The 13,535-nt window shown below is 36.1% G+C and overlaps 1 protein-coding gene across 6 annotated transcripts in view; it reads right to left on the reverse strand.

The window, feature by feature from the left end:
* Positions 1–13,535, reverse strand: part of UNC13C (unc-13 homolog C) — a 610,270-nt gene that overhangs the window by 256,484 nt on the left and 340,251 nt on the right. For all 6 annotated transcript variants that reach the window (XM_019442067.2, XM_019442063.2, XM_053889051.1 and 3 more), the window contains exons 18-20: positions 9,405–9,473; positions 7,697–7,786; positions 3,638–3,766 (exon numbers count right to left, since the gene is read on the reverse strand). In XM_019442067.2, the coding sequence (XP_019297612.2) occupies positions 3,638–3,766; positions 7,697–7,786; positions 9,405–9,473 (288 nt within the window). The remainder of the gene's footprint in view (positions 1–3,637; positions 3,767–7,696; positions 7,787–9,404; positions 9,474–13,535) is intronic.

The following is a 13,535-nucleotide window of genomic DNA, read 5'->3' on the forward strand; positions in this document are numbered from 1 at the left end:
TTTGGATAACGGCAGTGTTCAGACTTAATCCCATAAGTGAATGGGGAGTACAGAGTTATAGATAGGAGTCACATAAACACAGATGTATTTTAAATAGTTTGGGTGGCAGGATGGAATCTGATATGAAGGTATGTTAGTCAAAATAAGCCAAGTTATGCTGTGGCAACAAATAAATCTCCAAATCTCAATGAGTTAATGTAGTAAATGATTATTTATTAAATATCCAAAGTCTGAAGCTGGCTGGATAGCCCTCCTCCACCTGATAGCTATACCATTTAGAATGGGTGTATATCAAGGTTACTGCAGCACAGAAGAGAGGGCTGGAGAATACTGCAAGGTATTTTTAAGTGTTGGGACTGGATGGGGTGTTCATCAATTTCTCCCCTATCTTATCATTCAGGACCCTGTGGCATGACCCAATACAACTCCAAGAGGCTTTAGGCAAGCACTTGAGTGTCTACCACAGAATAGAGCACTCCTTTCACTCCTGTTTATAGTAGGCCAAATATACCTATAAATTATCATCATTTGGTTTGAGAAAAAATATTGTTTATTCACTTATTCAATTCACTCAAATGCTTTTCTGAGCACCTACTATGATCTATGCACTCACGTAAGTATCAGGGGGTTCAACCCTGTTCTTGTGGGTAAACCCTTATTTGACTCTCCACTTACACAATTGTATGTGTGCAGGACAGAGTAAGTGGGGTGGAAGGTGTAATATGAGCCAGATCCTATGCCTTATAGGCAATTTTAAGGACTTCAAATTAGACTGAAATGAAGGGACTTTATAACATTGTGTGCAACAGAAGGACATGGTCTGATTTCCTTTTTAAAACAATCATTCTTACTGTTTTATTGAGAATAGAGGATGGTAGGATGCAACCACTGTTCTCTATTAGGAACTTATATAGTAATGCAAATGAGCAATGATGGTGGCTCAGATCAGGATGGAAGGATGGAGCTGGTAAAAGTGGTCAGACTCAGGGCTCCTGTGTGGCTCAGTTAAGTGTCCAACTTCAGCTCATGTCATGATCTCATGATTCATGGGTTCAAGCCCCCCATCTGGCTCTGTGCTGACAGTGCAGAGCCTGGAGCCTGCTTCACATTCTGTGTCTGTCTGTCTGTCTCTCTCTCTCTGTCCCTCCCCCGCTCAAGCTCTTTTTCTCTCTCTCTCAAAGAGTAAGTAAACATTAAAAAAAAAAGTGATCAGATTCTGGAAATACTGTGAAGATAAGGTATTTAGTTTTGAAGATAAAGTCATCAGAATTTTAGGACAATTTAGATGTGTGGTATGAGAAAAAAAGGTCTTGAGCTCATGGGAGAAGACCGTTCCAATCAACTAAGGGGAGATAAACCTTAATCATTAAAACTTTTCCAAGATGGCTTCAGAAGGGCTCTAGAGAATATTATTTTTCTAAATTACTCAGATCCAATAGGTACTTCCTTTAGAATTTCAAATGATAACAATGTTTATGGAAAAGTCTTTTTCTTTGATGGAAAACATAGCTCCAAATTTTCTACTTCTCTACATTGATAAGATTTCTTACATTTCTTACATTTCTTACATTTCTTACATTCTCTACATTGATAAGATTTCTTATAAATTTTATCTATATAGATCTCTTCACTAAAAAGAATAACTAGACAGTTGGCAAACTATGTAAATGTCTTTGTTTTTAAAGCCAGGTTAGCAAATATTAAGCCATGTTAGATTCATCTTGAGGTGACACTTCATTTACTATTTGTTAGGAGCATGTTTGCTTTATGGGAACCGCCCATATCTCTATATCTTTTAGGAAAATAAAACTGTTTATGCTATTTGTGAATTATTATTATTAGTAATATAGTAAGTAGAAAGACACTAAATAAGACATTTTGGTGATATGGTTCATCCACTGGGTATAAATTAGTAGAATAGTATGTCATATTTAAGTTCAATTTTGATGAAGGCAGGAAAGAGGGGAAAAACATTATAGACAAATAGAACAGGATACATAAATGCATGGATATGAAAGAGGATGGACAATTCATGAAAATAATAGAATTTAGGGATCATGAGAGGGGACAGTGTGTATGAAGTTTCAAGGAATACGAAATTGAAGCTGGGAGGTTTGGTAAATTGATTATGAAGTTATGTATGGATAACATACCTGGTGTAACAAAAAGTTTCAATTTTACCTTTTAGTTAAAATAAATACAATGAAGTTGAAAATGTAAAAGTATGGAAGGGCCTTATGGGAGGAAGATGGTAGAAAATAGACAAAGAGAAGCTATGAGAAAGCCACCCAATGGAAAAACATAGTGAGAGACAATTTAATCTTTAAAAATCCCAGAGAACTAAGTTTTTAAACTAGAACACATCTAGCAGGAATAATAAAGTTATGAACAATTATGTGGTTATACATTATTTTCTTACACAACGACAAAGTCCAGCTTTAATTTTTTTCTCCTACTAGGCTAAGGACACCAGAAAGTTTTAATACTATAAGAAGCTCAGCCTGAAACCTAAAATGAAAGAGTCCCACTTTTCTCATTCAATATAATTATCTAGAATTTGCCCCACTCAAGTAACCAAGAAGGTCCAGAGTGATTGCACAATTACCAGTATCTAGTGGAGTGCCTACTTTCTTGAGGAAAGTGGACAGTAGATACATATTAAAAAGTCATCTCCAAACACCAGTTTTATAGAAGTGATAGCAATGCATAAATCATAGTATGCATGATGCCTAGTATGAGGAAAACTTCAACACAACAAAAAGATACATCACATATAAAGAGGGAAGTAATATATATTAAATCACATAACCAACAAAGGATTAGTATCCAGAATATATTTTAGAATTTTTTTTTACAAATTAATAAGTAAAAGACAAGCCCACAGAAAAATCAACAGAGGATCAATAGCTAATTCACAGATAATAAAACTGAAGTGTTCATTGAGCATATGTGAAAATATGCTCAAACTGTCTACTATTAGTGTTTATCTCTGAAGGAAGAGAAAGGGAGGAGAATTCACTTTGGAAAAAGCACAAAGGGAAATGCTGCTTTCTGCAGGTGTAATATTCATTTAATGCCTTTAGACAATAAAGAACAGAGCAAATATTACTAAATGTTAACATTTGGTCATCTAGGTGGTAAGTGTATATATGTTTGGTTTGCTTTCTATATTTTCTTTTGTATTTTTGAAATATTCCTTAATAGTTAATTTACATATAGGATGATTTTACCGTCCTGTTATATGTTTCCCCATCTATCACATTTATTAGGTAAAGTGATAAGGGAGGAAGTTATGTGTTAGAGGAAGAACATAAGAGGTGAGTTGGAATCCTAAATTCTAGTCCCAAATCTGCCACTTGACCACTGCGTGACCTTGAGCAAATCACTTAATTGTTGTGAAACTGATTCCTCATCTGAAAAGCCTAAAACATAGTATCTACCTTTATTACATAAGGTTGTTTTAAGGAGCGAATTATTTCATGTAAATGAAAGTGATGTTCATATGTGAAGAAAAGATTAAGAATTCTCAAAACCCACAGTTAATGTGAAATTAATTGAACATATATTCTCATTTAGTGTCATTCTAAACATATAGAAACAGACATTAGAAACAAAGGAGACATACATCTTTTCTTACCGGATCAATTAGTTGGGAATAGAGTTCATGGCAATTGTCAAAAATATACTTGTATGTAGAATCCAGGCACGCCCTAACACAGTCCTTCACCACCATGCTGGCCTTTGGGGGACTTTGCAGCTCCAGAACCTGAGAGACAAATTATTTTCTTAAAGTCAAAAAATATAACATTGTAATCCAGTATCAACAACTCAAATAATCTTCAATAAATGTTTTTAGTTGATATTTCTACATTCAGGAAAAAAGGTTTATTTTAAAACCTTTAAAACCATTTTAGTGTAAATGTTTAATTTTCTCATATGACGATGCAGTGAAAATGAGCATAGTTGTAAATATTCAAATAGAAACACATAGAGGACCAATCACAACATTATTCATCCATTCATTCTTTTCAATCATTCAACATTTATCACCTACTGTGTGCACGACAGTAGGATATCCCAGTGAACAAAGGAAGAAAAATCCCTTTCCTCATGGAGCTAAATTCTAGCAGATAATAAAAGAAATCAGTAAAATATATTCCATGATGGTGCACATTGAAAAGTAAAATAAAGCAGAGGAGATAGAAAACGTTTCAGCAGAATAGAACTAACAAAGAGGATGCAACACTAGGTGAATTCAGAGAAGTAAAAGGATGGAGCCAGGGGAAAAATCTATGTACAGACTATTTTAAGAACCTTAACTTTGAGTAAGGTGGGAAGGAATCAGACTCTTTCAGCAGAAGGGCAAAGTGATGTAACTCAACTGTCATTTAAATGGCTTAAGAAAAAAGAATGAAAGAATGAACACAACAAACAAACAAACAAACAACTCCCTTAGGCTGCTTTAAGGTAGGCTATGGAAAATGTAGAAAGACCAGGGATGAGAACACTATAGTAATTTAGTCAATATAGTGCTTGGACTATGGTGTTAAGCTAGGAGCTGTTTAATTTGGGAAGGAAGAGCTAACAGGATCTGCTCTTGATTGGATAATTAGTGTGAGAGAAAGAGAGGAGTTAGGACCCCATGGTTCTAGCGTGGATAACTGATACAATGAAGGTAGGTTAACTAGACAAATAAAGCTGTACACAGGTGATGAAGAGCTCGGTTTCAGGCAGGTTAAGATTGAGAAGGTTGTTACGCATGGAAGTAGACATTTGCGTATGAGTCTGGACTCATGGAGATGCCTGAGGCTAGAGATACAAATTTAGAAATTATTAGCTTAAATAAGAATTCAAAGGAACAGGACTAGATGAGTATGGATACAAAAGAGAAGAAGTCCAAAAATTAACCCTGGATAATGGTGTTAGAATGATCGAACATGTAGTATGCAGAAAAAAAAAGTTATCTTTGACCCATACCTCATACCATTAAAAACAACAACAACAACAACAAAACTTTCAAAATAAAACACAGGACTAAACATACAAGATAAAATAAAACTTTTAGAAGAAACAGGAAAATCTCTTTGTGACCTTGGTTTAGCCCAGAGCACTATCTATAAATCAAAAATTGCTAAAGTAGACTTCATCCAAATTAAACCCTTTTGCTGTACAAAAGGTACTGTTAGAGAATGAAAAGATAAAGTACAGACAGGGAGAAACTCCTAGCAAATAAACCACCTGACAAAAGACTTGTATCTAGACTATATAAAGAACTCTTTTTTTTTCCTTAAGTTTTTAAAATTTATTTTTAGTAATCTCTTTGCCTAAATTGGAGCTGGAGCTCATGACCCCGAAATCAACAGCCACATACTCTTCCACCTGAGCCCGCCAAGGGTCCCAAAGAACTCTTGATACTAAAACAAAACAAAACAAACTAATAAAAAATGGGCAAATATTTCAAAAGATTGTTCCTAAAAGAAAAATTCAGATAAGAAATCAGCCCAAGAAATGATGACCAACATTATCAATAATAAATAAAATTAAGATGTAATATGATACAGTTTCACTCCTATTAGAATGGCTAACAAAATAGTAATATTTAAAACCACAGAAAATACCAAGAGCTTTACCACAAGATATAGCGCAATTAGGATTCTCAAACATAGCTGCTAAGAAGGCAAACCCAGGAACCTCACTCCAAGGAAAGTGAAAGCTTATGTTTACACTAATAATTTCTACATAAATTTTTTTAACAGTTTTATTAACAACCCAAACTGGAAACAACCCAAATGCCTGTAGTACATGCATAACCAAGAATGGCTACTCAGTAAATGGCTACTCAGAATGGCTACCTGCATAACCAAGAATGGCTACTCAATAAAAAGGAATGAACTGTTGATAACACTCAACAAGATGGATGAACAGCCAATGTATCATGCTATATAGCGTATTATTTCATTCACAGGACATTCTGGAAAAGGTAAGCCTATAAGGAAACAGCAATGGATAGGTAGTTGCCAAGGGGTGGGAGAGGCAGTGAGTATTAAAAAGCAGCCCGAGGGAATTCTGGAGGATTATGGGACCGTTTCATTGGTTAATTGCCGTGGTGGTGATACGACTACACGTTTGTCAAAAAGAATAGATCTGTACACCAGAGGAATGAATTTGACTGCGTGTAATGAGAAAAAAAGAAAATGGGAGGAGGAAATTTGTTCAAAAGATGCTGAAAGAATAGAGATGGGCAATAAAACATAACGAGGCTGATTCTAAGGTGTTTTGGTATTAAAGGACAGGGGGAATTCGGGTGTTGTAGATGGAGAAAAAAGTGGAGTCCATCTTTAAGGAGAGTAGGAGCCACTGCAGCACCAAGGCTTTAGTGTTCAGAAGGGCATGAAATCAATTGCACAGCTGGAAGAGATGGCCTTTTCTAGGAGAAGAGACAGCTAATCAATAGTAATAAAGGAAGGAAGAGTATATGGACACAGATGCAGGTAAGTAGATAGATGGGGTGGGTGGGAGGAGCAGTGGTCTGAGCTTGAGGAAGCTCTCCCGCATTTGCTCCCATTTTTTTCAGCGCAGTGTGAAGCAAGGTCATCGGCTGGTAGTGAGGATGGAGGAGGAGGTGCTGGAAGTTTGAGATTTTGTTTCTAAACACATCAAGGCTGGTGACTGAGAAATGGCAGCTATGTAGCACTTGTGCAGGCACCCCCTACCCTCACTCCCATGTCCCCCCTGCCTCAGTGTTAATGGCAGCCATCACCTGTCAATAAAGTAACTTTTCCTCGTAAGCCTGGTTGGAAGCTCACTATCCTTTCCTATATACACTGTTCCAACAGCTGCTGCCAGAGGATAAGAATGGATATAAATTCTATTTATCCCAGTCACCCAATTACACTGTGATTTGAAGCCAAATGAATTTTCTTTGGACTTGAAAAACTCTAAATGACTGCTGATATGGCATGGTTTTGTTTTCTGTCTCTCATATAGTACCATTTTTAGTGCTTCTAGTGAAAACAATCATGAGCAACTGAAAATCGTTTTGTTTTTTTCTGTAGAGGAATTTTCTGAATAAACATCATAAAACTCTTTCAGAGAGCAAAATTTTTTAGCCCATAGCCTGACAAATAGTTTTAGGAAACACTTGACATGAATAGTCTTGATAGCCCAATTATGAGTGCAAAGAACTTGATGTTAAAGCAGAGATCTACCTAAAAAGAAATGCCTGCATAGTTTTGTAGATAGTTAACTATACAAAAGGATTCAACAATCAAATATATCCCTATGTAGACATTTCCAGGGCTGAAAGTGGAAGTTGTCACAATTGGGGCAAACTTAAAAGAATCAGCTACTCTGTTGGGATGAAAAGGTTAGCAAGCCATGGGAGTTAAAACTAAAGTAAGAAGTAACTCATTTCCATTTAGCATTCTTAGAGATTTCTTTTTTAGTAAGAGCCGTATTTAAGATGGATTTAATTTAAAACTAAATTTAAGCCGAATGTATCAGAATATTTTAGGTGTCTAGGATAATTCTTTTTCAACAGACCTCATACTGGAGGATTCACTTAGCAAAGGAAAAGGCATCATGGCGTAACTGCAAGGGTTGGACCGCACTGGTCAAGAGAGGAGTAAAAGCCAGACTTTAGCAGGGAATAAATGTGGTATGTCACAACAAGATGGTGACAGGTAAGATGAGGTACCTTCATCCTGAAGAAGGTGATACTTGTTAGTAGGTCAACAGTTGATTTCAGGTCTTGCAGTCGTTCAGCATTGCTGGCTGGGAAGTTTTCCTGGTTAATTAATAAACAGAAAATGGGTAAATTTTCAGAGTGGGAAAACAAATTAAAACTAGCTTTCTGGTAAAGGAAATGGGGAATGAACTGTGTAAAATTATAAAAATATCCCTAGAGTATTCCCAAACTATTTTATCATAAAATATTACAAAAAGTAAACAGTATGGAAATACTGCTAGTCTTACAAAGCCATATGCTTCTATTTCCACATTGCAATAAAAATATAATTTTTATTATATATTATGTATATATAATTATACAATTCATGCAGCGTTATTATTCGTCTTTGTTGCTATAATAATTTTGCTACTAAAAGTGGAGTGGACAGCATGTAGTTGGAAATATTTTTAATAACTTTCTCAAGATGAGTAATTTTTTCCAAAAATACCCTTGGGAACTTTTACATATGCTACATTTACTTTTAGTCACAAAGAAACTTTTAAAAGTTAAAAAAAAAGAGTAAGACTGCACTGCCAAGTCTCTCCCTCAAGTACTGTGGATTTCAACAAAAAGTTTGTTAGTGATGTTGGGTGAAATGTCATATAAAAATAAAGAAGTTCAGAACTTTGAAGTAAAGGAAAGGTGTGATCATGAAAATGTTTGATATAAGATTTTAACATTGTAACATTGAGGAATTTCTCATTTACCATGCTTTCAGATTGGCTTTTTAAAGAGTGACCTGAAAAACCACATGTAACCTTTAGATATTCATGAACTTCAGCAGAGTTAAGGTGTCAAAATGATGACAAATAATGTGGCCTCAAGGCCCCTTTGCCCCCAATTATCTTTTTTTTATTGCCTAGTTAATAGCAGTTATCTTCTAACAGTGTTGGCCCCAGTTCCAACAGGAAGGTTGAATTTGACAAAATGTGGTATAATTTCCAGAAATATACAATTAAGAGATCCATCAATAATGAATTAAAACATGAATGTAGGAGATACACATATTTGCAGGTATGATGTTTAGAATAAATTATTAAATAAAGAATGCAAGAGTTATTGCTACAAATTTTTTCTAGAAATATAATTTATAACTGAATATTTTGTATCTAAGATCTTTATAATTAAAATAATATATATATTTACACCCAAAAATACATGAATACATTTGTGTGTGTATGTATTTGTATGTTTCACCTGGAGGTGAAGTATAGAATAGTTGACAAAAACTTTGGACAACTTCAAAAAGCATATTATAGTGATCTAGAAAGAGTGAATTAAGCGGTGAGTCCAAGTAAGAATCTTAAAAGCTGAGGAACTATCAGCAGGATATCTCAGCAACAAGGGGTGAGCTTTCAAGATGAGGTCTATGCCACATGTTTACCTCAAGAATTAGCTGATTGCCTCTCAGTCTGAAAGTTATTAAAATAATTGTAAAATTAAACACACACACACACACACACTTTATTAGTATAGGCTTGTGTGGGGCAAGGTCTCTGAACGAGGGACATCTGCTTGCTTACTGACTGGACTTTTCCAGTGTGATAGAACCTGAGATCCCAAGATCAGTATTTTTACTTTTCCATTACACAGTGGATGATTTTTTATAATATGACAAGAAAGCATCTCAGTCAAACATGGTATCTTACCTTCAGGAAAATAATTTTGTACATACCCTATACTTTGACAGGTCAATCCTTAAAGAGTTATGCAACTGATCCAATAGTTTTATGAATTTTTCCCTCTGTACAGAGCAAAAACAAAATAGGAGAACAGAAGTAAATGGTCATTCTAAAAGTAACCCTCAAAACAACTCTAGGAGTTATTTTCCTGATTTTACAGAAAGGAAGGTTCAAAGATATAAAAAATTTATCTAAGGTGATAGAGCTAGTATGTGACAAAACAGTGATTCAAATGCAGATAGCTTTCACAACAGAACCAATCTCTTGCCAATAAGCCACACAGACTCTCTGTGATGAATAAGAAAGTATCCAAAAAGTTGCTTTCAGGGGAAAGAGTCCAGAGAACTGAATCACCACTGTACTAATTCACAACAATATGAGTCAGCAAGATAAAACATCAACTACCCCACACACCACTGTACCTCCTCAGAAATAAATTATTATTTTGAAATTTCTCCTACCTGTGGAAGCGGGAATAGCTATTGTTCTCATCAAGAACAATTTCAAAAAGCACTTTCTTTTTGGTAACAAGTATAGACTTCATAATCTGAAAGTACTGATTGCCTTTCCAGTATGTTTATGATTTAGTATTTAAAAAAACATATATATAAAACATTAAGCAAAAAAACAAAACAAAACAAAACACACACAAAAAACTAATACTTCCCTCTGAGGCTATCTCAGTGTTGGACTGACCTCTTCATAGGATCTGAAAATAATGAGTTTCCTTATAAGTCTAAAGATGAAGTTATGTTGATTAAATAAAGTAAATAAATTAGATAAAATAAAAACATCAAAGTCACACAAAGTTTATAGGTAGATGATCCCCCATTCTGAGTCTCAGATTTTAATCAAAAATAAAAAGAAATAAGAGAGTGGAAGTAAGAGCAAAGGTCTCTGCCTACATGAGTATTCTGTAAATAACAAAGTGTACTTTGGAAGATACTGGCCGAAGCAGAAACTTCCTAACACTTTCACATAAAAGGTAGATTTATGGGGTTATAACTCATTCTTTGAAGTCAGTGATTTTGATGAAGTGAGCTATTAACAGAAGTTGATGAACTGTTCCTAAGTTGAAACTCCAATTTTCTGAATAAACTACTTTTATCTGGTTCATATGTCAGACAATCAAACTTGATATTATTTTCTGTGTTAACCCCTTGCGGAGACAATGAAAGAGCCTAAGAAATGAAACTTGCCTTCAAGATGCTTGCCATCTTATTAGGCAGAAGACTCTTCAGTAAAGCTACTGAAAACTGCTGATGAGTTAAAGGTCTTAGATTTTCCTTTCCCACTTTCCCTCAGACTTTCCCAGGGAAAGAGGTGAACTATATTGTCTTTTTATTAATCCTCATCCCCCAACCACGTGGGTCAGTAGCTCTCAATCAAAAGAGAAAACCCTAAGAACCACTACCATCATCAGTTTAGGCCACAGTAAAGTTAACCATTCAATAACTGTAAAAGTTAATGTGCTCACGTCATGTCTTAAGATGCTTTATCTACCTCTGTGATTGGTATAAATCATCAAGACAGCTGACATGACCCTAGTAAGTCACATTAATGCCCGAGTCACTAGCCCTGTTATATACACTGGTAGTGACTGTTCTGGTTGTGTGCTTGATATCCATTTCCATTCTTCCTTACTACTAGAACCTTGTAATTAAAATGTGGCCATTCTGAAATACCTAACTTCATGACCTCTTTTCCTACAGGAATGGTCATGCAGTATGATTTTGGCTAATGAGATATATATAGTTTATTAAAGGGGATGAACCCAGTTAGCACATTACCATGAATTATTATTTGGAAAGACTCTAAAAGAATGCTTGCCAGGCACTGTTGTTGTATTAGTGTTCACTATGTAACTCCTTGTCAGGCTTTTTCTCCATCTGCCCTGTGTCCCTCTCCTTTCTTCTACCTGAAACTCAGACTAGACACGTGAAGGTAAAACAGTCATGTTACCTTCAGATAAAAAGCTAAACAAGCAATTAGGTGTGGTGGAGCAGGACGCCCCCATACCTTACCTTAGCCCTGTCTGCCCACCCTTTCAAAAAATTACAATCCTGAACAGCTACCCTCATCCTGAATTCCTTATTACTTCTGGACTTGGGATCTACGGAGAAAAAAAAAATTGTATTTCATGCAGCCAAACAGAATTCTGACTGACACAGATCACATGTGTGGTCTTCCTACCTCAGTCTTCAGTGCCCAGCTGGAAAATTTACATTCGAGGAACACAGACAACTGTGGAGAAAACTGCCAGGCTTGTTGTCGCTAAATCCCAGACAATATCAGATGATATGAAATTAAAAGTGTGCTACTGATTACATCTTCATAGAGATTCTTTAAACAGAAGAGCAGCTTGAAATTTAATTGTATTTATTATAATTCTATTTAACTATAGTGAGACCGCATTTGCAAGATCTGAGGAGGCCTATTTCCTGCACGGTGTGATTTGAGGAGTAACAAAAGACTGGGTGATTAAAAAATGATTCTCCTGAGGGGCATGCCACAACATCTGAAGCCTCCATGATACTCCGTTCTTCACATTAGGTAATGTCTACACATGCCTGGTATTTAGTAGCGGGCCAAATCAATCACAATACTGTTACCGGTTAGCAAAAACTTAGGTTTAATTAGTTGATAAGAATAATTCTAGGGGTGCCTGGGTGGCTCAGTTGGTTAAGCATCTGACTCTGGATTTCTCCGTGAGTCATGATCTCATGGTCATGAGGTGGAGCCCCAGCTGGGCCTCATGGAGCCTGCTTGGGATTCTCTCTCTCCCTCTTTCTGTGCCCCTCCCCTGCTCACACATGCTCTCTCTTGTGCATGCTCTCTATTTCACAAAATAAATAAACTTAAAAAAAAAAGTAACTCTAGACCAGGGGTCAGGAAACTGCCTCTAAAGAACCAGGTAGTAACTCTTTTCAGCTATTAAACTCTGCCACTGTAGCACAGTGCTCCCAGAAACAATATACAAACAAATGGGCATGGCTGTTCTCCAGCAAAATTTTGGTTTTTTGGACAGTGAAATTTGAATTTCATATAATTTTCATGTGTCGCAAAATAATAGTATTCTTTTGATATTTAAAAGCCATTTAAAATGTGGAAACCATTCTCACCTCGCATGTGGGCCATGCAAACAAAACCAGCTGGTGGGCCAGTTTTGGCCCATGAGCACAGGGGAGATTTTGAGTAGGGGACAGTGGTCGCTACCTCACAAGTGCATTAAAATCAACAAGAAATGTAAACATATCACCCTGGTATCCTGGGAGTTGTAGAAGGAAATGTTCTTCTGAGGAAGGGGTGTAAAAGCCTCTGCCTCATTCTCAGCTGCTCTTTTCCCTTTCTTTGTTTCTTATTATCTCACTCCCGCAGCAGGGGTTGATTTAACTTGAATCTAATGATGCTTCAGCACTGGGGGCTACAGTGATGGTGTCGGTGACTAACAAATGTCATCAACTGAAAAGTATTTAAGGAGTCCCTTCACAGGCAAGTTTGAAAAGCCCTGAGATGGAATCATTCACCGACCTAGAGACTCTCAATGTTTCCCTCACTTTGACTAAACTTTAGAAAGGTTTTTCCTGACTCTAGGCCCTGATGTCTTAATTTTTGAGCATTCTCTTTAAAAAGCCTAACTGTAATTCTTCCTCTGTCCCTGGGAAATGTGAATGTGTTTCAAAGCCTCTTGCCAGGTTGCTTTACGACCCAGAGAAGTCTTCCCCAAGTACTTGGGAGCTATCCCTCTGAAAGGTAATCATCAAAGAGATAGTACCCGTATCACCCAGGATCTATGAGAGGGTAGGAGACTAATTTTGTTGGGTGTCCATTAGTAAACACAGATAGCCTCATCACAGAAAAAGATATGTGTACACCCAAATATAATTGAGTGTGCTGGACACATGCCAATGATCAACCTTCCCCTTGAGAGCCTCAGATATTTTTTTTCTCCTAAACACTGGATTATCTTTTTTCAATAAGAATGGTATTTCAGGATTTTCATCATATGAAGAAGTGATCAAAGAATCTGAAGTCAAAAACTCTAGAAAAACTCTTAAAGAGATGTATCAGGAAGTTAATGAAAATATTATGCTGTTTTTCTGGAATCTATAATATTTGTAGTG

The sequence above is a fragment of the Panthera pardus genome, unplaced genomic scaffold, assembly GCF_024362965.1.
Source record: "Panthera pardus isolate Hobbes unplaced genomic scaffold, ASM2436296v1 HiC_scaffold_24, whole genome shotgun sequence".
NCBI lineage: Eukaryota > Metazoa > Chordata > Mammalia > Carnivora > Felidae > Panthera > Panthera pardus.